Genomic DNA, 27,154 nt, shown 5'->3' with positions numbered 1-27,154 from the left:
ACAAATCCTACAGCTGCTGGGACTGGGAAGGCGTTAAGTGACACACCGGAAGCAGCCTAGTGGCTGAGGCGTCCTTCTCCCTAGCAACCGGTTGCGAAGGAAGGAGTTGCTGTAGGGCGCCCTGTGCGCCTGCGCGGAGGCGCCGGCTGCTGACGTGGAACTGGGGGCCAGGCCGGCCGAGCCGGGCCCGCGGCGGAGTGCTGCAGAGTCTCTGGGGTGGCATATCCGCCAGCGAGGCTGGGGATGGGGGCGCCGCTGTTCTCTCCCGGTTGGGCAGCTGGGGCTGCCGGTCGGCGCTCGTATGTGCTGCTGGCGCCCTTCCTGCTGACGCTGCTGCTGGTGCGGCCCTCGGGGGCCCTGGTGGAGGGGCTCTACTGCGGCACGCGGGATTGCTACGAGGTGCTGGGCGTGAGCCGCTCGGCGGGCAAAGCGGAGATCGCGCGGGCCTACCGCCAGCTGGCCCGGCGCTACCACCCCGACCGCTACCGGCCGGAGCCCGGCGATGAGGGCCCCGGCCGGACGCCGCAGAGCGCCGAGGAGGCTTTCCTGCTGGTGGCAACCGCCTATGAGACGCTCAAGGTGAGGCCTGCGGGAGCGGAGGGGCTTCGAAGCACGGCCGCGGGACGCGCACGGCGCCTTCCGACCCCGGGCCGCGGAGCGTAGGCCTCTGTGACTCCGAAACTGAGCGCATCCGCCGCCGCGACCTTTAAGATACTCACGTTTCCCACATGGCCCTGTGAAAGAGCCGAGTCGGCACCCTGGGGTCTCAGGCGGCACAGCTAACCTCCTCGTCTTCCTCCTTTTTGTGACAGTCATTGTTATGCAAAGCTTTGGTCATCTTACGATTTCGTGAAAATATTTTAATAACGTGCATTTCACATTCGAAAAGCAGGGTGATCATTATTAGTGGGATCCGGGGTCACCCACAACAGGGAAAGTGTGGAATATCGACTGACAGCTGTGATCGCATCAGTTTGATAGGACAGAAATTTGGTTTCTGGCAATAGTGTTAATGGTGACACTTAGCTTGGGTTTTAGGGACTAAGAAAACACCGAGAAGAACAATGAACAACCAGTCAAGAGACCAGATGTGACTCTTTGCTGTGACACCCCAGTGTGACCTTGGATAGTGACTTAATATGTTGGAATAGCTGTTTCTTCATATGCCAAATTAAGGCCATGATACCTCCTCCCAGGGTTATTATGGGGATTAAATGATAAGTGTACGAACCGCCCCCCTTTCCATAGGACCCATAAATGGGTGCTTAATGACTTGGGTACAAAACTCTGAGAATTTCTAGTAGGAAATATTTTGTGAATATTTATATTTCATTTGACCCAGGTTTTATTGAGTCTTGTGGGGATGAGAAATTTAGCCCAATGCTGTTTTCTTCTACTACTGCAAAAAATGAAGCCAACCAGGACATCACGAAGTATAACTCTTATTTGATGATGGTATTACTGCTTGAAAGGCCCCATCATACTAATGCATCAGCGATTGTAGTTGTAAAGTATTTCTTTCTAGCCTTTTTTTTCCCCTAAGCAAAATTTTCCATGTTGCTAGGTAGCCTGCTTTTAATGACTGTACTTTGAGTGGATATAATTTAACCTTGCATTGTTTCTCCAGATTGTTTTTCCAGAGCTGAAAATAGGGAGCTAGCAACTTTATTCATGCCTTCCAGAACAGTTTGAATAATCTGGAGCCATAAAATGACTGGTGGAGGGGCAGGCCCTGAATTAGGTAAACTAGGTAAATTGAACTAGGTAAAATTTAATTTACCTAGTTCATTAAATTCTCACTAGCGTTAGTGAGATTGTAATTTTTATGGCAGTTAACTGAGGGATGGCTGGGGAACTAGGAAAGTGCTGAGGCGCCAGAGGGCTTTGTTGCTGATTATGTAAAGAGTGGTGGAAAAAAGACTCCAGAAAAAATTAGGAAAGAACTCTCCACCCAGTGCACTTCAGCATATGAAGCTCCAACCTCTGTTCTTTGTATTCAGCCAGAAGCCCTGATGGTGCATAAGGGAGCCCTGGACCAGTGTGTGAAATGGGATTTACTAGGGATAGTAAAATTGATAGAATTAGGGATGTTAGTCATGTTAATTTGTTTCAGGCACGAGATAGTAATAGGGTTGTGGTGCTTGAATTTAGGTTGAGCGTCAGGAGTGGAGTAGTTGTTAGGATGATATAGATAATTAGGTTAAAGATAGTGATACTTGGATTGTGTATTAGTTATCCCATTATGATTTCACACATTGATTTATAAACCAAGACCATGCAATAGTATTTAGTGTGTTTGACTTTTGGATATTTAGGGAGTTTATGGACTTTGGAAGTTAAACAAGTGGACACTTACCCTCTGTGTCAACCCATCTTCTGGAAGATGGAGAACTTCCAGAAGAGAGGGCAGCAGAAACACTGCCAGCTGTTGCCTTCTGCTGGGCTCTGTAGGATTGGAGATGAGTAGCTTTGGCATGAGAATGGTGAGCATGTTGGTAAGAACTTTGAAAGCAAGTGCCATGATTAGAGGGTAGAAATAGTGACTGTAGAGATTTGTGCTGGGAGGGCCACCAGGAGAGACTGATCAGTCCCCTCCACCCTTAGGACTGATCTGATGAATCCGTATGATTGCCTCTAAAGGTTTCTACCCCTAAAGTTTACCACTGATTGTCAGCTAATGAAAAGCTAGATAAAATAAGTGATCCACTCAAGATCATGAACGTTTAGGCAGTTAAAAACCAGTATGTCTGGAATAGGTAACACTTGTACTCTTGACTCTGACGAGTTTGTGGTAGCTACAGATATCTTGGAACAGGGGAGTAGAAGTGGAGTTGTACTGATGGAGGAGGGAGTGAGGTGAGTGTTCTGTAGCTCCCCCAGAACCCCCAGTGTCTTACTGTGGAAATTATCTGTGAGACAAAAGGGATGTCTGGAGATATTTTGGACCCTTGAAAATCAGACCTAGCAGAACTCTTTGAAAACTTGCATTTTAAATTTATAGAGATGAACATGTATTCATCTTCCAAGTGGAGCATCTCCAAGAACTATTTACCTCATTGAAGATGCTCTCTCTTGGAATAAGGATAAGGACTTTGGCTTGCGTGTGTGGGAGCAATTATTACAGGGTGGTCTGCTTTAATTTCTGTCATAATGGAGAATTGTGAGGAAGTTGCCAAATAATATCTTTTCTGGGTAATGCAAGGTTTTAATGAACTGAGGTCATCCAGTTTGGAGAGCTTCAGCCTTCTATATTATCCCATTGAGGCAATGGAGATGTAATGGCTGTTTTGTTTGGATTGTATCCTCTGGCTGTGAAAAGGGTTTGTGAGGGGTAGGAGGTCCAGGTGGTGTTTGCTAAGAGAAGGTCAGATAGAATAGTGGGAGAAGTTGAGTTCCAGTGACTCTGGAATAAAAATGGGATGCAGAAGCCTGTCTCTGAATATTGATAATAAATACATCACCAAAATGGAAACTATAATTATGTAAAACATCAGTGGATTTATGATTCTGAGGTTGTTTTGGTCAAATAAATGCCCTTTTGAGAGGGTTTTTTTTTTTTTTTTTTTTTTTTTTTTAGATGGTGGTTGTTAAAAAATAAGTACACGAACATGACTTAAATACAGTTGGTAAGACAAGAAGATACGACATTTGGTTATTACTATTTTAGCAAAAAGATTTTACCTATGCGTGGAGAAATGGAGGAGAACCAAGAAAAGAAGTGTGGCTAGTAATGGAAGGCAAAGGCACTGGCCGCATGCTTTCACCAAGTCGTGCTTAGTTCACATCCCCAAATAAATTACAGTTCCAGATCTCAGCAAAACTTCAAGCCATTATGATTTCACACACTGCTTTAGAAACTAAGACCATGCAATAGTATTTAGTGTGTTTGACTTTTGGGGATTTAGGGCGTTTATGGGCTTTGGAAGTTAAACAAGTGGACACTTACCCTCTGTGTCAACATTGAATCTCATGAGGTAGAATAATCTGGTCCCACTTACATGTTTTTAAAGTGGCTATAGCACTTATCACACTGCATTGTAAGTACTGAGTAGGTCTCTCTTTCCCACTAAACCATGCTCCTTGTTTTTTGTGTGTATATCCGTAGCACCTAGCACAGTGTCTGGCACGTCAGAGCATTAATGTTATAAAAACTCTTATCTGGAGACATTCAGATAGAATGGAAATGGAAAGTGGATTTCTGGTATTTTGACATTGGTATGTGCAGCGCCCATTGCCATTTCACTCAAATTAATTGCAATTTTAAAGAGTGGTATAGATAAGTAAATTAGATGGTTATGAGTGAAAAATTCCTGCATGAGAGAAAAATTGCACTTCTACTTTTAATGTTCTGAGGGTTTTTAAGTGAGAACAATAATTTTTGAATGTAGGTAAAAATTGGATAATACATGAAATATGAGAAATGGCATAGAAATAAGCAGATGAGAGAACAACTTGAAAGGATGCACTTAGAAAAACTATGATTGGTAAAAAATGCAGAAGTGTAGAATTTGATGGCATTTTGCAGGATCACAAGAAAAGAGCCTAGAAAAGGTCTTGGGAATATTTCTGGCATGAAGGTGAAGGCTATTTGATAAGTTGAAAGGATGTGTAGAGAGGGCATTCTACTCTGGACTTGCCTTGCAAAGGAAACATTACAAGAACACTTCAGTTTCCTTTTATCAGTCTGATGTGGCAGGGCTTTAGCACTTAGGAATAATTTAGCAAAAAACAATTCTGAACTCCCTGCCCTGTTATGTTTCTGTTTATTGTTCATTCCTTATATTCTGTTACTGAACCCTTTCTTTAACTGGGACTGACATAGGCGCTCAGAGGAGACCATAACAAAGGAAAGGAGCAGTTTCTGACTTAAAATTTTTAGTAACAAGGGAGACAGATACTTATTGTTCAGTTGTTATTTAAGTTATATAATACAAGTCTGTGCAGATTGTATTGCGGTGCTGAGAGGAAGTGATTATGTCTTCTTGGATTAGAGAAGGTGGTACTCTTTTGAGTTGATCAGGAACAAAGTCACCAAGGTTGATGGTGAAAGGACATTTCTGGTAGAGAGGAAACTTGATCAACAGAAACATAGTCATGAGTGTGCAAGTCTTGTTCCAGGAATGAGATGTAGTTTCATGAGGTATTATAATAATGAGCATTTCCTCCACCAAGGATCATTTTTATCATATTTTTCCCAGGGACTCTGTTTTAGGGAAAAAATGAACTACATGTATTACTATTCTTTTTTGACACTATCCAGATTGTATTTAATCAGTCATTTATGGTAATTGAATAATCATAAAAATATTTAAAAATTATATAAATTGCTTTCTTTTTTGAGACAGGGTCTCACTATGTTGCCCAGGCCGGTCTTGAAATCCTATGCTCAAGCAGTCCTCCTGCCTCAGTCTCCCAAATAGCTGGGATTACTGGCACATGCACTGAACCCTAAAATTATATAAATTTCTATTATAGGTGTGATGCTGATAAACAACCAAATTAAGTTAATTTATAGTCCACAGATGGCATATAGTTTTCATTTCATATGCCAACCCTGATTGGTCATGATTACCTGGAACAAAACTCTTACCTTTTAAGAGTTTTGAGACCTTTTCTGGGTTTAGTGGGAAAGAGTAACACGTTTGATAGTAATGTTTCCCATGGCCCCAGAAAAAGGATGTGACAGCATATGTACCACATTTACTATTTCTGCTGTGAACCCATAAATGTTAGTTTTTACTGGTTTCTTAATTTCAGCGGTTGCTCCCTACTTATGGCCAAGGGTAATTATATACCAGCCATGTGTGATTCTGGTGCCATGACTGGCTGACATATGATGTAATCAACAACCAATCAGAGTTCTTAATCAACCTGAAAACTACTGACTTGATATAATACTAGTCAGAAACTGAGTACTAGACATTTTAATTTAGCTTGTACAGATTTATCGTAGGTAAATAGAACATTTTGAGATACTCACAAGAGCGCAGAGACACTTACTGTTTTTCATAGACTTTAGGGGATCTGCTATTTCTAGATTGGGAGCCTGCGAGGTGCCATGGGAGGGAGAATGTTGCAGGAGACTGGAACATAGTTTGGGATCAGATGATGAATGACCCCTTACGTTGTGTTCAGGAATTGGAACTTTATGTATTGAATAGTTACCAGAAGTTTTAAAGTGGAGAAATGACACTATCTTATGTTTGTTTTAGGAAGAAAACTCTGGGAGCAATTTTGAGAATGGTTTGGGGAGGGCAAAAAGGTATTCTTGACTGAACTCATTTTACTTACACTGTCTTCTTCTGGAATCCCTCTTCTGTCGTTCTTCTTCTGGAATCTTCTTCTGTCATTCCTCTTTGGCAACTTGAAAATCACCTACTTGGTTCATTTCCCACTCCTTTCGCTTCATTTTGCTTCTTTTAAAGCTACACTCAAATTTTTCCTTCTTTTGCTTGCTGTTCACTGTCTTTACTTTCTCATCTCCCTTTCATTCATGCTATCATAGACTGGCGTGTGCACCAGCACATGTGTTGAAACTGTTCTTGTTAAGGTGAACAATGACACTCTACTCACCAGATCTGATTAGATTGACTGCTCTTCATTTCTTCCTCCTCCTGGAATTTTGTGTCATGTGATATTGTTGACCATTTAGTACTTTTTAAGGTGTTCTTCCCTGACTTCCTTGATGTAGTCTTTGTTTCTCTGTCCTCGCCATTTCTTTTCAGTCTTTATAGTCTTTTCTACTACCTACCCCGTAAGCATTGCAATTCTATTGAGTTCTTCTTTGTGTACTTTTTCTTTTTTATTTTCTAAGCTCTTCCTGATGAAACTCAACTGTATCCTTGACCTAAGTCACTGCTTTTAAGCTGACAATTCTAAAACCTGCATATTCTCCAGGCTCATATTTTCAACTGCCTCTCCCGTGCACAGGTACCCACAATTAAACATGTCTGAAGTCAATCTTGTTATCTTTGTGAAAGCATAAACTTTAAAAGAAGATATAAGTATGACTCTCATAAATACCGAACGAACATGTGTCAGAGATTTTATTTAATATATTAATCAGTGAGGGAACCAGTAAGATACTAAAACTAGTTGAAAGAGAAAAAGTGTCAACATTTGTAATCAGATAGGGAATGCTGAAATGCCTATAACACTGGAGAATACCTATCAAGCAATAATGTGTTGCATTCCACTGGACAGAATTTGTCTTTCTGTGAATAGGAGTCATTTGCATTATTTCCAGTTTTCTACAAGTTACTTCTGTCTGTAGAGTTAAAATAGGTTAGTCAAAGACAAAAGGTGCACTCCTCTGCAGGAATAGATAATCCCTGAGGCTTCAGAAATTGAAAGGATATCTAGTAATATTTTTCTTCCTAGTTCAAAATCTTCCACAATTTTTCCTTGCATCTTCTCCAAGCTTGCTGTTTTTTTCCTGTATTCATTATCTTAGTAACAGTGTCTACGTAGTAACTCTAATTAAAAACTTCGGTATCATGCTGAACATCTCCTTTGATTCTTGTGTACCCCTTTACTTATCAAGTCCTATTCTTAGCTGCTAAAATCTGTTTCTCCCTCATTCTACTTTTTGCGATACTACCAGAATTGTCTTTCAGCAATGTATACTTCTACACAATGCTATTGTTCTCATACTTGGAAGCATTTTTGTTTTTGAATAGCCCAGATGATAACATCCTAACTCTTTGGTGCAGCATACAAGATCCTCAACAGTTCTTATTCAAACTTGCCTTCCTAGCTGTATTTATTACTCCTTTCTTCCTAAATTTCCCCAGTGCTTAAGCTTTCCTGAATCCATGGTATTTTTTGATACTTTTATACCCTTAACACTTGCTATTTCCTTTGCCTGGAACAAGTTTCACTATATCTTACTTGCTTTCCGAGATCTAGCCCCCATTTCCCTTCTGCTGTGAATCCCATTGCTAGTGTTTTTAGACAGAGTCAGCCCCTTTTCTTTAGCACACTCAATTGTGCTTTTCTCGCTTGCTAGATTCTTCTTCTAGATGGAGGGTTCTTGAGGCGATGGCCTTGTCTTGTCTTTTTATTCTCTTTTTGTGCTGAATCCAAGGCCTAATGCCCTGCATCATCATTTTTGAAAACAACTAAGGTTTTTAAAAACTCAGGTGACCAAGTTGATGCTGATAGTATTAACTGAAACACAGAGGAATAGACTTGGTTTTTTAGCATGTTGAGTTGAGATATTTATGTTGCATTTAGAAAATGTTCAGGACATAGTTGAGAATAGGAGGAGGCAAGAAGAACAGATACAAGCATTACTAATATGTAGTTAATATTCCAAATCATGGAAGTTGTTGAGACTATGTGCAGAATGAGAAGAGAAGATAGAGGAGAAGATAAGTTGCACTAGTAACTAGTGGGCAGGAAACGAAAAAAAATGAAATGGGTAGCAGTTAATTTTCTCCCTCTTTTGTAGGATATGATGACCTGGAAAAAAATTTAGACCAGAGATTGTTTTTTGTTTTTTGTTGAAGGATCATTTGTGTGTGTGTGTGTGTGTGTGTGTGTGTGTGTGTGTGTGTGTGTGTCGGGGTATGTGTGTATGGATTTAAAAAAAATGATTAATATATATTGAGTGAATACAGTAATACATTTTCATATATCATTGATTCCTGACCTTTACCACCCCAAAAATGGTTTTTATACTCTGTGTAATAGGAAGTTTTAAATGTAAAACCAGTTGCAATATCAAATTATTGCAATTTATGTACTGAGATCACACAGTTCATGATTTCCTTCAAGGGCAAGAACATAATATATTTTTGCCTCTGGGGAGGGGGATGACCCCTTTAAGAGAAGGAAGGATTCAGTGCTTTCTTTGCTTGTGGGTTTCCTCTTGTTCACTTTTGATCTAGATATTGGTGGTTATGTTCCAGTCCTCCTGCATATGCCCAAGAGGATTGGGAGTGGAATGGACACCAGCAGAAGCACTACAGTTATTCCTGTAGAGATTAGAAACAAGGAGCTTATTGCCCTGCTTGTCAAGGCTCAGGACAGACAGGAGGAAGAAACAAGTATAAAGGTTTTGGTTTTGGAAAGAAGTTGGAATCTCCAGACCCTGGGACCTTAAGATCCACAAAATTGCTGAAAGAAAAAGTACTACCTTATTGAAAGGTAAGATATTAAACTGTTTTAAGGTTTAAGCTATGTTAGCCACAGTAGCATATTTTCATAAACTATGAATTCAAGCAGTCACTTCTGCCAAACTGAAGTTTTTATGACATCGCTACCCATCCAGCCTTGCTGGTGAGATGGAGACCTACGTAGTGGAGAGATGCATATTGCAAGGAAAAACCTTCACAAAAGTTCACTCGTTTTTGAAATAATGTTTACTGAATGCCAGGCACTGTACTAGGCCTTGGATATACAGAGATTAATGAGTTACCCTACCTACTTTCTAGAAATTCTCATTCTAAGAAAAGAAAAAACTGATTATTACAATGTGATAAGTGCTATAATAAATAGGTACCAAGTGTAATAAGAATGATCTAACTGTCTGGGGCAGTAACGTTTACATTCTAAAGGATTATTAATAGGACTTGTGAGGTTCAAATTAGAGAGAAATATACGTTTGAAGACATAGGTATGAAAAGGAACGTTGTGTTGGAATAACACACCAAATTCCAGAAATTGCTCTCTGAATGTTTGCTATGGGTAAAAGAGGGGAAAATGATAAGGGATGTTGCTAGGTAGGTAAGTTTGGACCAGTTGTGAAGGCCTGGTGGCATGCGAAGGAAATTTTAACTTTGGCCATGGGAAAACATTGGAGATTTAAAAAAAAAAAAAAAAATTGTGCGGCTACCTTAATTCAAGATGAGTAGGAAAAAAATATATGGTATTAAAATAAGAATGTACCTTAGCTTTCTACTTCAGTCCCAGAAAGAAAGATGGTCCTTCTTATTATGTCTTTTCTTTGCTAATATTCTTGGTATCCTCTTGTTCTTACTAGGTTGATTCTAAACTTTATAGGTTACTAAAGAGCAGAAGTTTGACTTAGGCTGTTGAGAACTCCTAAATTTTACCAATTTGTACTACCCTTGATTCTAAAGTGTATGCATGCCTCACTGATCGTCATCAGTATGCATGAAAACTGATCATTTTCTTGATTTTGCAGAGAAAGCTTTAAGCCCTAGAACGGAGATAAAATAAATGAATAAATGCTGTAACAAGGAAGTGTCCAACTTTTTAGTGTAATCATGGCCAAAACAGGGTCATAAATATGTAGTGACCCTAAAGAAAAGAAAATCATCCAAAGAGAAGTCAGACTTGACCCTGAGATGTCTTGCAGGGATTTGGTAGTTTGAGGACTCCATTAGGGGACCTTGAACAGATTCCACAAGCTCTGCTTGCAGTAGAGAGGCCAGACACAAGGTATAAATTTTGGAGTTGCTTGTGTTGGAGTATTAGTTGACCATTGTGTTAAAGGAGTTCAGGACTTGGTAAAGTCAATAATCTAGAAACCAGTGAGAAATGGTGACCCTGGTGAAAGATCTGAGTGAAATGCTTGAAGAGGGATGATATGTGCATTCTGTAGAACAGAGATAAGAGAACAAAAAGAGGAGATAGTCATTGGACACATGATGTCCACATACCAGATTTCAATGACACTCCAAGACCTTACTCCATATGCTTCAACCAGGAGGAGTACAGACAGCCGGGGCAAAAGGCTATGAGCCTATGAGGCTCATAGGAATCTGATCTCAGTATGGCATTTAGTTTAAGAGCTACATGTAATCTAGTTGTAGCAAGAAGAATTGTACTCGAAGAAATACATTTCAAAAGGCATCTGTCATGATTGGGATGCCGAGTTAAAGTCAAGGATTTTAGGCTCCAAAACAGTGCATTTCTATAAAATTAGCTCAAAAAGCAGAGGGAGAATGGAAAAATTCTCAGACGATTTCTTGAGGTACTCAAAATGAGACACATGAAGAGACACGGCTTTAGTCTTCAGGGTTGTCTGTGTGGTCCTTATATAGGTTTACCCTTTCTGGGTTAGAAGCTCTGGAATAGGATGATGACTTAAAGAAGGAGTCACGGATTGACAGTTGAGGCATATAGCAGCTGCCACAAGAAAATCCTTTTTGACTGAAGAGAGCATACAAGGAGTGAATCTGAAAATAATACTAGTTTGAGCTCACCCCTCCTTGTATAACTGACAGTTTTCATATTGGCCCTCCATATAAATATATTCATATCTAATTAAGCTAGCTACTAGTTTACATCATTTCATATACTGGTAAGAGGTAAGAAATTTTTTGAATGTAATGAATATAGGAGAACTTACTGAGAATGATCTCACACAAATTCAAAATTTTTATTTTATTTTATTTTATTTTATTTTATTTTATTTATTTTATTTTATTTTATTTTATGTTATTTTATTTTATGTTATTTTATTTTATGTTATTTTATGTTATTTTATGTTATTTTATTTTATTTTATTTTATTTTATGTTATTTTATTTTATTTTATTTTATTTTATCTTTTGAGACGGAGTCTTGTTCTGTCGCCCAGGCTGGAGTGCAGTGGTACAATCTCGGCTCACTGCAAGCTTCGCCTCCCGGGTTTACACCATTCTCCCGCCTCAGCCTCCCGAGTAGCTGGGATAACAAGTGCAGGCCACCATGACCGGCTAATTTTTGTGTTTTCAGTAGAAATGGGATTTTGCCATGTTGGCCAGGCTGGTCTCAAACTCCTAACCTCAAGTTACCTGCCTGCCTTGGCCTCCCAAAGTGCTGGGATTACAGGCGTGAGCACCTGTGCCCGGCCCAAAATTCTTAATAGAAAATACATAATGATTTTAATGGATACAAGGAAGATTTTGTCATTAGCAAATTTCTTACTTTAAATCTAAAAAACTACATGTTGGAGGACTCAGAAAGTGGTCCTGAACAGACCCCAGAGAATCTGTGTGCAGTAGCAAGGCACTAAGTTTAGATTTTGAAATGCCTTTTGCTAGGAATCTACAACTTAATAAATGTTGAATAACTCATTCCTCTAAGATAAACAAAGACTTTTTTTTTTTTTTTTTTGAGGCAGGGTCTTGCTCCTTGCTCTCTTAGCCCAGACTGGAGTATGATGGCATGATCATGGCTCATTGCAGCCTTGACCTCCCAGGCTTAAGTGATTTCCCACCTGGGGAATATCCTGGGAAGCTGGGACTACAGGCACATGCCATCATGCCCTGCACAAATATAATTTTTTAAATTTTTTGTAAAGACGAGGTCTCACTATGCTGCCTAGGCTGATCTCAAACTCCTGGGCCCAAGCAGTACTCCCACCTTGGTCTCCCAAAGTGCTTGGATTACAGGTGTGAGTCACCACACCTGGCAAAACAGACTTTTGTTTTTGTAATGGTTTTTATTATGCTCATGTATAGAGATTAAAGAATTTGTTTTGATTTTATAATAGTTTTTATCTTTAATTTTTTTTGAAATGGGGCAAGTTGGAAAATGTAAGAGGTTTCCTGTGAGATAAAGTGCAAATCGTGACCTGGTTTAATAACTCTGCAACCTGCCTAGCTCAGTACAACATTGGCATTTATCCCTGTTAGATGAGTAGAATCAGAGAATTTTTTTTTAAATGTTTTATCTGTGAACATACAGAGCAGCATTTTGGAATGCTATAATTCTTTCAAGGAGTTTGTATCAGTAAGAAAGATCTATATATTACCTCATTTGTGACCTGGGCTGGACGACACATTATAGTGAAGTACTACATGTTTGTAACAGGTTTTTGTATAATGTTTGTTATTTGATCTTCACAACAACCATGTAAAAATAGTACAGCAGGGATTGTCAGCTCTTTTTGTAAATGAAGGAGGAGGCTCAGAGAGGCTAAATATTTTATCTGAGGTCACAAAGCTAGACTTTGACTGTTGGGCTGCATGGGTGTCTCAGTGTTTCTTTGAGATGGGCATAATTCAGTTTTGTAGGCACAGACTGGCTTCACCGACTTTTTGCTGTCTTAATAATTGCTTTTAGCAGAAAACTATCTATACAAGGCTGGGACATGATTGTGAATATATACAAGAAGTAAGCTTTTTAAAAAAATCAACAGTTGTTAAGAGTAGTTGTGAACAGGCTTTTATTAGCACCAAGCATTAGCTAAAAAGATTGAAAGGTTAATTGTTATTAAAGTGTTTTTATTTTTCCAGGAGGGCTAACAATACTCAAGAACTTAGACAAATATTTTTGTTATGCTTTTATATCTAATATTGAAGTTTTGGAAATTTACATGGCTTTGAAGAATAATGGGAAATTTTTTGATTTTGACAATTTCAGTATTTTTACTCAGATTAACCTTACATAATTATAAAATTCTGTATTTGATTTAACAGATTATAAACTAAGGCCATTTAATGGACTGTCCTGTGAAGTTGGATATCTTGTCATTTTACAGGATGAAGAAACACGAAAAGATTATGATTACATGCTGGATCATCCAGAAGAGTACTACAGCCATTACTACCACTACTATAGCAGGCGCTTGGCCCCTAAGGTGGATGTTAGAGTTGTGATTTTGGTCAGTGTGTGTGCTATTTCAGTGTTTCAGGTATGTATCACTGGATATTTGTATCTATATTTATGTGCATTTAGTGCACATTGCCTAGTGCTAGTCATTAAAACCTAATTGCGAGTATCTTTTTGTAAAATTTTACTTCTAGTTGAGATCTGTTTTATTCTTTGGCAGTATTAGAATCTTTGTCGGTGGCAAATCTAAGAAATTGTTGAAGAATGTCATTATTACTACAAAACAACCCCTCAAAAATCCAGAGCCTTTTTCATTGCTCCCTCTAGAGTATTTTCTACATAGTAGCCAGAGTGAATGTCAGCTAATTCATATCATTTACCTTTGTGGGACTTTTCAATGACTTCCCATTAAATGTGGGAGAAATCTGAATTCCTTAATCTGGCCTAACAAGTCCCGGCTCCAGTCACCAAATGCCAGTAGTGCTTGCCATCATTATTGTAACAACCAGAAATGTCCACGCATTTCTGTGTGCCCCTTTAAGGGTGCTTCTGCTCAGGTTGAAACCACTGAAATAGATTAAAAGAGACATAGGAACTTTTTTTTGTTTTGTTTTTGTTTTGAGACAGAGTCTCGCTATGTTGCCAGGCTGGAGTACAGTGGTGCGATCTAGGCTCACTGCAACCTCCGTCTCCCGGGTTCATGCCATTCTCCTGCCTCAGCCTCCTGAGCAGCTGGGACTGCAGGCGTGTACCACCACACCCGGCTAGCTTTTTGTATTTTAGTAGAGACGGGGTTTCACCATGTTGGCCAGGATGGTCTCGAACTCCTGACGTTGTGATCCACCTGCCTTGGCCTCCCAAAGTGCTAGAATTACAGGCGTGAGCCACCACACCCAGCCAGGAGCTTTTTATGCTGTAAAATATCACAAAAATTTAACTTCTGCCTGAAATAAGTTTTCCCTGTTATTAAACTAGCCACACCTATCACATGCTCTTTTAGAGGAAATGAGCAAGTCAGATGACTAGAATGAAGCAATTTGCTTGTTTGAAAATTACTTCTCCAGTTTGATTCCCAGAAACGACATGATATTCAGTGTGGTTTTTTTTTTTTTAAAGAGATGGGGTCTCACTCTGTCACCCAGACTGGAGTGTAGTGGAGTGATCGTGGCTCACTGTAGCCTCTACTTCTTGGGCTCAGGTGATCCTCCCACTTCAGCCTCCCGAATAGCTGGGACTACAGGCATGTGCCACCACACCTGCCTAATTTTTGTATTTTTTTTAGTTTTGCCATGTTGCCCAGGCTGGTCTTGAGCTCCTGGGCTCACGCAATCCACTTACTGCAGCCTCTCAAAGTGCTGGGATTACAGGCATGAGCCCCTGCACTTGGCCGACATTCAATTTTTATGAACTATATTGGAAACTAAGGTGGTATATTTAAAATGTGTCAGCATTTGTAGAACGATTTACCCTTTCAAAGGGGGAGAGCAGGGATAATTTTACTTTTTTGTTTTAAACAATGTAATACTGTAGTAACTTTAAAATATATTCTTAATAGATTGCTACTATTGCAGGATATTATTTGTATATCTGCTATATTCATTCAGTTAAACAGGAGCTGAAATTTACGGAGGTACTATGTGAGAAGCAGGGCATTTTCTGACAAACCCTTTGTGGTTGAATACAGTTATGAAGTAAGTTAATGTTTTCCTATCCAAATAGGTAGAGTTCAACCGTATTTTAATCTCTCAGAATATGATGAGTGCCACTTGATACATGCAGATGGCTTAGGAAAAGAGATGGGAATGAATATAGTTGCCTGAGTTTATACCCTATGAGGTTTTTAAACAAATTCCTCACCAGCTAGATTTTGCCATTTAACTCTTTTTCTAGTAAGTAGGTTACTGTTTAAAAAAAAAAAAAGAAAAAAAAATTTTTTTTTTAAGTGATCTAGGGAAGAGCCAAATGGTAAAGATACGAAACCACAGGTGTGGTATGACACATTGATCATCCTTTGATCTTGGGTATCTCCTGACTGCATCAGTGATTTTTGGCTCAGCTCAGAGTTTACCTTACTTATCCAGCCTTGAGATCCTGTGTATGCATGGGCTTTGTTCAGTTGTATCTTTTACTTAGAAAGTAGTATCTTTGAGATCCCTAGTTTTAACTATAATGGTTTCTTGGGAGATGGTATTCACTGAGACTCTATCATTCCTTTAACTTAGATTGGGTAATGAAAATGACTCATTGTTCTCTGTTAATTATTCTAGTTTTTCAGCTGGTGGAATAGCTACAATAAGGCAATCAGCTACCTAGCCACAGTGCCCAAGTACCGTATCCAGGCTACAGAGATTGCCAAGCAGCAGGGACTGCTCAAAAAAGCCAAAGAAAAAGGCAAAAACAAAAAGTCCAAAGAGGAAATTCGTGACGAGGAGGAGAACATCATAAAGAACATTATAAAAAGTAAAATAGATATAAAGGGGGGCTATCAGAAACCCCAAATCTGTGATCTTCTCCTGTTTCAAATTATCTTAGCTCCTTTTCACCTATGCTCATATATAGTTTGGTATTGCCGGTGGATCTATAATTTTAACATCAAAGGCAAAGAATATGGAGAGGAAGAGAGATTGTACATTATACGTAAATCTATGAAGATGTCAAAGTCTCAATTTGATAGTCTAGAAGATCATCAGAAAGAAACTTTTCTTAAACGAGAGCTCTGGATCAAGGAGAATTATGAGGTGAGTAGTCACCCTGCTGTGATTTTTACTGTCATCCACCTGGCCAAGTTAAAATCAGATGTATTATAACGAGGGCTCACAGAAGTCTGCTCACATTTCTGAAATCCAACAGGTAAACAATTAGTAAAGATCTTACTTTTATTGGAAGTAGGACTCTCTTTGGTAGTGAGACGGTGGGTTTTTAACCTGTAATTTCTCTTTTTAGAGGATGAACTTCAAATACTTTAATTGACTAATTCTGGAAAAGTTTTAAGATTGTTAAACTGCATTGGAAGGATATGCATGTTTGCACTAACTAAAATTTGGCCCGCCCCAAGTTTTCTTCCAATCCTGTAAACCTAGCCACAGAAACTAAAAAAAAAAAAAAAAAAAAAAAAAAAAAAACAGAGAGTAAGAGGTGGAAATTTTGTTGAGATGACTTCATTTCAAAATAATTGAGCACAAGATCTTCTGCATAATAACTGACATCTATAGAAAGTTACTTTTATTTGACTTTTAAATTAAATCAAATTACTGTAATGCCTCTAAACTTCTGGGCATTTTAATAAATGCTTTATGCTACAGTTGTCACCTACAAAAATTACTTTGAGGTGATCAGCTAAGTAGCTGTGGTGTTAAAGGGATAAGCAGTCTCATTATCATAATGACAGTGTTTTAGATTCAGGGTAAAATTAATTAGCTATATGGTAAATATAAGAATAGAGCACAGTGAAACTTTTGTGGTTTTTTTCTTTGTTTTTTTTTTTTTTTTTTTTTTGAGACAGAGTCTTGCTCTGACGCCCAGGCTAGAGTGCAGCAGCCTGATCTCATCTCACTGCAAGCTCCACCTCCGGGTTCACGCCATTCTCCTGCCTCAGCCTCCCAAGTAGCTGGGACTACAGGCGCCCGCCACCACACTCGGCTAATTTTTTGTATTTTTAGTAGAGACAGGGTTTCACTGTGTAAGCCAGGATGGTCTTGAACTCCTGACCTCGTGATCCACCTGCCTCGGCCTCCTAGAGTGCTGGGATTACAGGCGTGAGCCACCGCGCCTGGTGTTTTTTTCTCATTTTTATCATATAGTGTTGGGGTTTTGCCATGTTGTCCAGGATGGTCTCAAACTCCTGAACTCAAGCAATCTGCCCACCTTGGCCTCTTAGAGTGCTGGGATTACAGGCATCAGCCACTGCACCCAGCCAAAACCTTCTTAAGAAATCTGAGATACATTAGTCTTTTTTAGTTTCACAGTCATTTCATTTTGTATGTGATATCCTAAATAGATTTCACTGAAATTAAAGTTTTGATCTGAATTATATTTATGGAATTTAACTTACTGTGAATTGCCTGATATTTTACCAAGTATACCTATATATTTATCCTGTTCATAAATAAAATAAAAAATGTTATTTAGGGCCGGTGTGGTGGCTCACACTTGTAATCCCAGCACTTTGGGAGGCTGGGGCAGGCAGATCACTTGAGGTCAGGAGTTCGAGACCAGCCTCACCAACATGGTGAAACCCTGTCTCAAAATACAAAAAAATAGCTGGGCATGGTGGTGTGTGCATGTAATCCTAGCTACTCGGGAGGCTGAGGCAGGAGAATCGCTTGAATCAGGGAGGCAGAAGTTGCAGTGAGCCAAGATTGTATCGCTGCACTCTGGCCTGGGCAACAGAGTGAGACTCCATCTCAAAAAAAAAAAAAATGTTATTTAGTTACAGCATACTAGTTAGCTCCTAAACTATTTGAAAAGCTTGTTCTTTTAAGTAGGTTAAAAGTTTAAAAGTTTTCTTTTTTAAGAAGGTAAAGCAGCTGAATCCGCAAAACCGTGTCTGTCTTAGGGTGCTGTTGTGGGGTGAATTATATGTTAGCATATGAAGTTGTCTTAGTCTTTACTTCCTAATAATTTGGAAGTAAAATCATTTCTTTCCAGAATTTTATGTGGCTATGAAACTGGCTAAGACAGCTTGTTCATTTTGCTTTAGTTGACGTGCATTAAAAGTTACAGAATTGCAGGCTGGGTGCGGTGGCTCATGCCTGTAATCCCAGCACTTTGGGAGGCCGAGGCAGGCAGATTGCTTGAGCTCAGGAGTTTGAGACCAGCCTGGGCAACAGGGCGAAACCCTGTCTCTACCAAAAAATACAAAAAATTAACTGGGCATGGTGGCGCCTCTGGTCCTAGCTACTCGGAGGTTAGAGTGAGCCAAGATTGTGCTACTGTATTCCAGACTGGGTGACAGAGTAAGACCCCATCGCAAAAAAAAAAAAAAGAGTTGCAAGAAATGCGGATGTTCTGTGTTCTCACAAGTTTTAACTCTGTGGTTTATTTAACCTTCTTTGGAAACTTTAATTTAAAAAAATGAAAAAATTCTTAATTATCTTTAGATGAAAGTAGATGTAAGTTCAGTTTGGAGATAAACATGTATGTAAGGTCATTTTGTTCCTTGGTTAAGATCACCAAATCTGAAAGTCATCAGTTAAATTTACAAAGGACCATATTAAAAAAATAAAGTTTTGATTCTTTGATATTAGACATTAGTTGTAGAGGGGAAATGTTAAGCCCTTTAGTCAATTTTCATTGAGGAAAAGAATGTATTCCTAGGTTACAGAAATCAGTGACAAAAAATTATTAGTTCTAGGCTGGGCGCAGTGGCTCACACCTGTAATCTCAGCACTTTGGGAGGCCAACGTGGGTGGATCACCTGAGGCCAGGAGTTCCAGACCAGCCTGGCCAACATGGTGAAACCCTATTTCTCCTTAAAAAAAAAAAAAAAAAAAATATATATATATATAAATTAGCCAGGCGTGGTGGCATGCTCCTGTAGTCCCAGCTAGGGAGGCTGAGACAGGAGAATTGCTTGAACCCAGGAGGCAGAGATTGCAGTGAGCTGAGATGGCACCACTGCACTCCAGCCTAGGCAACCAAGAGAGACCCTGTCTCAAAAAAAAAAAATTACTAGTTCTTTTTTTTTTTTTTTAATTCGAGTTGGAGTTTCACTCTTGTTGCCCAGGCTAGAGTGCAATGGTATGATCTCAGCTCACTGCAACCTCCGCCTCCCAGGTTCAAGCAGTTCTCCTGCCTCAGCCTCCCCAGTATCTGGGGTTATAGGCACGTACTACCACGCCTGGGTAATTTTTTATATATATTTTTTAGTAGAGATGGGGGTTTCACCATGTTGGCCAGGCTGGTTTTGAACTTCTGACCTCAGGTGATCCACCCGTCTCGGCCTCCCAATGTGCTGGGATTACAGGCATGAGCCACCACACGCAGCCACAAAATTGCTAGTTCTTATACAGGTTGTTCTTTCATGTTTAATACTGAATGTTAAAATGGTTAATTGCAAATAAATAAATAAAATACTTAATTGTTTAGTATTTTTAGGAGGTGAATGATTATCAATACATTCACTGGAAACTTTTTACCTAACGTTATATTTGAAAAATGTAAATATGCCGTAAAGCTAATGGCAAATGCTTCTCTTTGGATTGTGAAGTTATCTAGTTATTTATACTTACAGGTCTACAAGCAAGAACAAGAGGAGGAATTAAAGAAAAAGTTGGCAAATGACCCCAGATGGAAGAGATACAGGAGATGGATGAAGAATGAAGGGCCTGGGCGGTTAACATTTGTGGATGACTGAAGATGGATGGAATGCTACTATGCCAAACCTTAATTGTGATATTATTTTCATAACGGAATTATTTTAGAAATGTTATCAATTGACTGCTGCTCAGCAGTAACTAAAATTCCTCAAGTATTTGATTAAACAGAATAATGTCGAAATTTAAACCTTCCCTTAAAACTTTATACATAAGACATTTATGATTGTTCAATTTTTATAATCTATTTGTGGATTTTGTTAAAAGATTTCACATGAAGATTTATTAGTTGCCATTTAAAATTTTTATATGTTTAGTTAAAAGATTTGACATGAAAATTTATTAGATACCATTTAAACATTTTATGTGTTATGTGTTTATTCTTTGAGAGTGTTTCCTTACTCTTTGTAATAGTGCTACATTTTTCTGTTTTCATGGCCTCTGTATTTTCGCAAAACACCAAAAACAGCATTTAATTATATTATCATGAGTGTTTTTCTGGACACAAACTTCAGTAGAATGACCTAACATGTCATTTTCATTACAGTCATTATATGATTGAAATACGTTCAAAATAACCTCTCTAGGAAAGACTTCTGCTAGAATATCCCCCCTCTATTCATTATATATTATATATCTTTGTTTTTAAAGCCAGTCAAATATAATAGTCTAAATAAGATCAGAAACTCTCCAGGAGAGTGAGTCTACCCTCATGTCCTTGTAGGATGATCTTGATTATAGTCTCATTATAGGACTATAACTGTATTCTCAACATTTCTCCAGAAAGGACCTTGTAAAAAGGTCTTTTGTGCCACAGTATTGGTTTTTTTCCCCTCTCTCTTCACTTAAAAAAAAAAAAAAATAGCAGGCAGAAATAGCATATTGAAAAGTTGTTCATCTATTATGAAGTCCTTGAGTGGTGAAAAATCCATTGTACATGAGAACATTTCTGTGCATTTAAACCAGAAACGAGGTACATGGCTGTGTGCTCTTCTGTCAACCAATGAAATGTAAGTGTTTTTACATGTGTGGCAGTGCAAGTAAATAACACATTATTTGACTTAATCAGGCGTGATACTGCACCAAAGTATCAAAGTATCGGTACATATTCATGGTAGTAAGTACCCCTGTTAAAGGATTTATCCCATTGCTTCATATTAATAAAATGGTTACAATATATCACAAGTTTGTTGGTATGACATTTTAAGTGAAAAATTAACATTGCTTTTATGTAATTTTTAAAGATGAGTATAGCATATTCGATATGCAGAATCTGTTTCTAGCTAAAGCAAGCTAGTCATTTTGAGAGCTGAGCCCCAGACAATGTGAGACAAAGCTGGAAGGCTGTGTTCCATCCATGCTAATGTAGACAAGGTAGTTAATCTGCGAGGACTTCAGTTGGCTCAATTATAAACTTGGGGAAGAGTCTGACCAGATTATCACTAGGGCCCTTTTGCAGCTCTAAAATTATTTATATTTTTGTAAACTTTAGATGAAAGTGTTTTATGCATCCATTCTGTTGGAGGAGTGTGGAGAAGGTACAGAACTGAATTACAGGTAGCTGTGTTTTAGACTTCAAATGCCCACCTCTTAGCTATAGACAAAATGCCTTTCAAAGATGCTGTGGTTGCCTGTAGAGTCCGCAATCCCTGTCTTGGTGAATGTATTATCATATAGTTAACACACAATGGTATTTACCATCTAAAAACATAAGTACGTAGCATATATTATGAGGACTAAAAAAATGTCAGTACTCGACTCTGAAAATTTTTGAATGCCTCTTTTTAACCTAGTGATAAAGTGTAAGAGGACTGGACATGTTAGCATTCATAAAGGTTGGCTGATGAAAACAGTTCATCTTTTGATACTCTTTTGCAATCTGCTAGATTACTGTATTTCTTCCTGTCTTTGTAAAAATGTTTCCAGAATTGTCCCCAGTAGCCTGCCCACTTGGTAATGTTCAGTCAGTCTTTCGGAATCACGGTCATTGCGTGAGTCTAGATAAATGGGCCCTCCTTAACAGAAGAACTGATTCTTCCTTCTGTGAAGGAAGAGCCATTAGTTGTCACGAGTGTCAGTCAAGTCTTCTGGGTGTCCTTATTATCTGTACCCTGCCCATCCCTCACCAAAAACCCAAAAACCTCTCCATTTTAGAAACATCTGGAGGAGAATCCTGGGTAGAGAACCCCACAACTCCACTAGTTAGAAAATTTTTCTTGAACTTCATTTTAGAGCTATTCCCATTTCCTTTTTGGTTGGTGTTCAAGGGTTTATAGAGCATAGCTGTTCAATGCTATCTATTCATCATCATGTTACATAGTTGAGGTCTGCTAAAATTACCCTTCAGGTTATATGAATAACAGATATTCTCATAACAGATTCCATGACTAACTCTTCACTGCCTTATTTATGAATTCTAAGTTCTACAAATCAGAGATTACAGTTTCATAACATATTAGGTACTATACCTAGGATCTTAAACAGAACCATTGAGATACAGGATTTTTTAAATTTAAAAATTTTTTAAATGTCACATGAAAGAATGGTTCTGTTTAGAGAATTAATTACTATTTAGTACTATTTATGTTTAGAAAATCGTAATTCATTACTTTGAGGGGTTTTTGTTTTTTTGTTTTAGTTTTTTGTTTTTTGTGTTTTTTTGAGATGGAGTCCTGCCCTGTCGCCCAGGCTGGAGTACAATGGCGCCATCTCGGCTTGCTGCAACGTCTGCCTCCCGGGTTCAAGTGATTCCCTGCCTCAGCCTCCCAAGTAGTTGGGATTACAGGTGCCCGCCACCATTCCCGGCTAGCTTGTATTTTTAGTAGAGTCAGGTTTCATCATGTTGACCAGGCTAGTCTCGAACTTCTGACCTCAGGTGATCCGCCCGCCTCAGCCTTCCAAAGTGCTGGAATTACAGGCATGAGCCACCACGCCTGGCCTAGTAGTAAACTTTTTATTTTTTTAATTTTTTTATTATTTATTTATTTTTTATTGAGACGGAACCTTGCTGTGTCGCCAAGCTGGCGTACAGTGGCATGATCTTGGCTTACTGCAACCTCTGCCTCCTGGGTTCAAGCAATTTTCCTGCCTCAGCGTCCCAAGTAGTTGGGATTACAGGTGCTTGCCACCATGCCTGGCTAATTTTTTGTATTTTTGGTAGAGACACAATTTCACCATGTTGGCCAGGCTGGTCTCGAATTCCTGACCTCAGGTGATCTACCCGCCTCAGCCTCCCGAAGTGCTGGAATTAACAGACGTGAGCCACTGCATCTGACCCAGTAGTAAACTTTTTTTTTTTAGACTGTCTCACTCTGTCACCAGGCTGGAGTGCAGTGATGGGATCCCTACTCTGCAACCTCTGCCTCCTGGGTTCAAGTGATTCTCCCGCCTCAGCATGCTGAGTAGCTGGGACTACAGGTGCCCTCCACCATGCCCTGCTAATTTTTTATATTTTTAGTAGAGACAGGGTTTCACCATGTTGGCCAGGATGGTCTCTATCTCTTGACTTCGTAATCCACACGCCTTGGCTTCCCCAAGTGCTGGGATTACAGGTGTGAGCCACCACGCCCAGCCAGTAGTAAATTTAATACCCAAACCTAGGAGATACTTTTCTTGAGTGGAGGCCAATTGCTAGGGTATCACTCAGCTAGTGTGGACCAGACTGCTGGCCACAAACTGAAAATAATGTGGAAATTAAAAGTGGCTTTTATTAGATAGTATAAATGAATCTAGCTACTTTAAAACATTAAATCAAACCTGGTCTCTTTTGACTTAGAATTATACACTTGAAGCAAATAGATAAATGTTGGTATTGATACAAACCAGTTGTGTATGGATGAATTATAATTAAATGTTACTTATAAACCGTGATGTGGTTCACATTTAAATATTGGCAAAGGCCAAATCTAGAAACTAATAAACAGATTAAATTTACTTCATAAATTATTTCAGTAAAAACTTACATAATTAGTTGTAAACTTTAGCCTCTTAATTCTTTTTTAATTGATATATGATAGTTGTACATACTTCAGCTTTTTTTTTTTGGAGACAGCATCTCTTGCCCAGGCCGAGTGCAGTGACTTGATCATGGCTGACCGCAGCCTTGACCTCCTGGGCTCACATGATCCTCCCACCTCAGCCTCCTGAGTAGCTGGGACTACAGGGGCTCATGCCACTGGCTGGCTACTGTATTTATTTATTTATTTATTTATTTATTTATTTATTTATTTAATTTTTTAGTTAGGGGGCTTACTATGCTGTTCAAGCTGATCTGGAACTCCTGAGCTCAAGGGATCCTCCTTTCAAAGTGCTGGGATTATAGGCGTGACCTACAGAGCCTGGCCTTAGCTTCTTAATTCTTAAAGGATTTAGGATATCCTCGAAAATTGTGTATGGAATGGATCATGTGGTCTCAGATCAGTGTCACAGATTCCTCCTTCCTGGTTGCATTAGGGAATGGAGAAACTTCCTGTCATGTGACAGTCTTTCCTTTATAACTTCAAGAAGCAGGACATAGTGGAATGACTCTGACTTTATAACCAGATAGACCAAAGTTGACTGGGCAGGTTACTTTAACCTCTGAGCCTTGTTTTCTTTCGTGTAAAGATACTATTTCAGAGAGTTCTTAGAAGATAATGAGGGAAAAATGCCTGGCATATATTAAGTGATCAGGAAATGTGAGTTATTTCACCTTCAGAGGGAATAACAAAGAGTCCCATTTGTTAAAAAAAAAAAAAAAAAAAATCCATGGTAACAGGAGAGTGTTTTGTAATGATTACAAACCCATTGTTTATTCTTTTAATACATATTTTAATCCCTTACCTTGTGCAAGGCACAGTGCTAGAGTGAAGAATTGATGCTCCTTAGGGTTGGAATTGGGTATTTTAAAAAGCAGCTTCCTGCCCTGTTGCCACCAGTGTGCAAGGTGGAGCAGTCAAGATGATGACTCAGGAAAGAAAGAAAAACCTTCAGAGATGACAGAATGATCAGCAGCTTGCTAGTCTAAGGCCTACATTTAGTGAAGTGACATTTTCAGTGTAGCAAACAGATGCTTAGAATGGTTGCTCAAAAAGACATTTAATAGCCCTAAGTTCTACCATCTCCCAAAGTCTCAAAAGTACCTGTGAAAGTACCTGTGAAAATCTCTCCAGAAAAGCCGTTCTGAATCTACAAACCTGCTGGTGATTCTTTCAGCTCCTGATTCATTATTTCTAGGTTCTAAAAATAATGTAATAGGCAAAAAGAAGTAAAATAATTTGTATGGTACATGATACTGTGTCACATTATATATAGTTATTAATGTGTTTTCCTACTGTTAATCATTTTGCAAACTATAGATGGTACATATTATTGTCATTTTGATATAACGTTGGCAGAAATATCTTCCCATTATGTCATTATTTTTATGGAGAAGGGTGATTCACAGCCCCTTTCCTGGAAGAATAATCCACTGTTAGTAGAAAGGTGATAACATGTAAGTCAGAGGAGTGAACTGTAGATCCTAACAGGGAAACAAATGAAACATTTGTCATTACAAGGGTATTGACATTTCTAGAAAGTTTCTTGGAAATGAGATTCATAAGTTTGTGCTTAACCAAGGAAAAAAAAATGTGTAACAAAATTTTAAAGATATTATACTGGTGACCCATGCATTTTAGCTGTGGTGAGAAGGAAAGAAGGGTATTGTCTCCATTCCTCACCGTTCAGAGCCCTGGAAATCACAGCACATGTGCGACAGGCCTCTGGTCCTCTAGGTAAACCTGGAGTTCTCTTTTTGTTTGAGACGGAGTCTTGTTCTGTCGCCCAGGCAGGAGTGCAGTGGCACGGTCTCACTGCAACCTCCACCTCCTGGGTTCAAGCAATACTTGTGCCTTAGCCTCCCAGGTAGCTGGGGCTACAGGCATGCGACCCCATGCCCGGCTAATTTTTGTATTTTAAATTAGCTGGGCGTGGTAGAAACCCACCATGTTGGCCAGACTGGTCTTGAACTCCTGACCTCAAGTGATCCACCCCGCCTCCGCCTCCCAAAGTGCTGGGATTACAGGCGTGAGCCTCCGCGTCCGGTCTGAATTCTCTTGAAAGCTAAAATGAAATTCTTTTCCCTGCTTCCACTTTGTGATACTGGGCAAGTCACTTCACTTTCCTTAATGAGTCTGTTTCCTCACCTCTAAAATTGTAGACGCGCCACACTGTCTGATGGTTCCCTTCAACTCTGAAGTTCCATGATGCAAAAGTAATGGATGAGAAGTCTTTTGAGGGGGAAAGTCTGGAGCATTACACAGATGGTCAGCCTTCATCAGGTCCAAGTGGCACCCAGCCTGCTTATCCATGGATCACAGACCATTCCTCTTGAATGGCGCAAAGTAACACTGAGGTGGGCGGGGCAGTGGGTGTGTACGGCATGAAGGAGGCAGACACAGCACACCCCTAGACTTCCTGCTACCTTATGGCTGATAACACACAGTATGACATGGCTGACGTGTGTCTCTTCATTAAGCGCAACTCCAAAGCCTTCATTTCTAATGATTCTGAGGTAATCTCATTATTTCAGCTGTCACTGCTGTGGAGACATCTTTCACATTAACATCTTGGCTGCTAAACATTGTCAACAGCCTAAAGGCATTTAGCAGTGCCATGGAAGTCACTTAGTTACTCCTAAACCAACCCCCACATTATGTTTTACTCATCTCAAGCCAAGTCTTGTTTCCTAATTTCTGTTTTGGCATTAGTTCTGGCCCACTCTCTGCTACAGAACCCTTTGTCCTCTTTTCTTTGCATTTCATGAAGTACCACTGATTTTGTTTTCTAAATTTGTTCCCCCTCATTGCTACTCTAACAGTCCTACCCAGGGCCTCATTCCAGCTACTCCCCCACCATCAGCCATCTTATCTTCTCAACTTCAGTTCGTTTTGCACGTTCATCTCAGATTAATAGTCCCAAAATGTCTTACCCTGTGGACATCCCACTGTTTACCAGAAACTTTTGTGTGTATGTGAGGTTTTCTATGACTTCTGGCCCAGCAACTTTGTATCTGCTGTTAGTCACTACAGCCTCCTCTACTTTTAAATGTCTTCCCTCTACGTGTGTGCATCACCTCCAGCTCTCCTCCATACTGCAATGTTCTTCCTTTTCTTCTGAGCCTTCTGCAAGACCCGTATCTCCAAAGTCCAGCTCTCACGATCTATGATGAGCCTTTCCTAATCCAGTATGTGTATCTTTGCACTGAGTTCTTTGCCGTATCTTTTAAATATGAAATCATTCTATTTTGTCCTATTCATCAATCTAAGAATTGATTGTTGAATGTTCCCAACATGTACTTTCATCTCTCTACTG

At 39.3% G+C, this 27,154-nt stretch overlaps 1 protein-coding gene across 1 annotated transcript; it reads left to right on the top strand.

Moving 5' to 3' along the window:
• Window positions 1-175: 175 nt before the first annotated feature.
• LOC111535685 (dnaJ homolog subfamily C member 25) lies at window positions 176-21,004 on the top strand. The gene is made up of 4 exons (XM_023201900.3): window positions 176-579; window positions 13,438-13,590; window positions 15,776-16,246; window positions 19,741-21,004. Exons 1-4 carry the CDS (start codon window positions 244-246, stop codon window positions 19,861-19,863), a joined length of 1,083 nt encoding a protein of 360 aa, XP_023057668.1. The 5' UTR covers window positions 176-243; the 3' UTR covers window positions 19,864-21,004.
• Window positions 21,005-27,154: the final 6,150 nt, after the last annotated feature.

This window comes from Piliocolobus tephrosceles, chromosome 14 (assembly GCF_002776525.5).
Source record: "Piliocolobus tephrosceles isolate RC106 chromosome 14, ASM277652v3, whole genome shotgun sequence".
Taxonomy (NCBI): domain Eukaryota; kingdom Metazoa; phylum Chordata; class Mammalia; order Primates; family Cercopithecidae; genus Piliocolobus; species Piliocolobus tephrosceles.
The sequence above is the reverse complement of the archived record's forward strand: the minus strand, read 5'-3'. Positions and strand labels throughout refer to the sequence as shown.

Coding starts and splice junctions, on each gene's coding strand:
- LOC111535685 (XM_023201900.3), top strand. CDS start 244: ATGGGGGCGCCGCTGTTCTCTCCCGGTTGGGCAGCTGGGGCTGCCGGT. Junction 580..13,437: donor CCGCCTATGAGACGCTCAAG/GTGAGGCCTGCG, acceptor GTCATTTTACAG/GATGAAGAAACACGAAAAGA. Junction 16,247..19,740: donor GGATCAAGGAGAATTATGAG/GTGAGTAGTCAC, acceptor TTATACTTACAG/GTCTACAAGCAAGAACAAGA.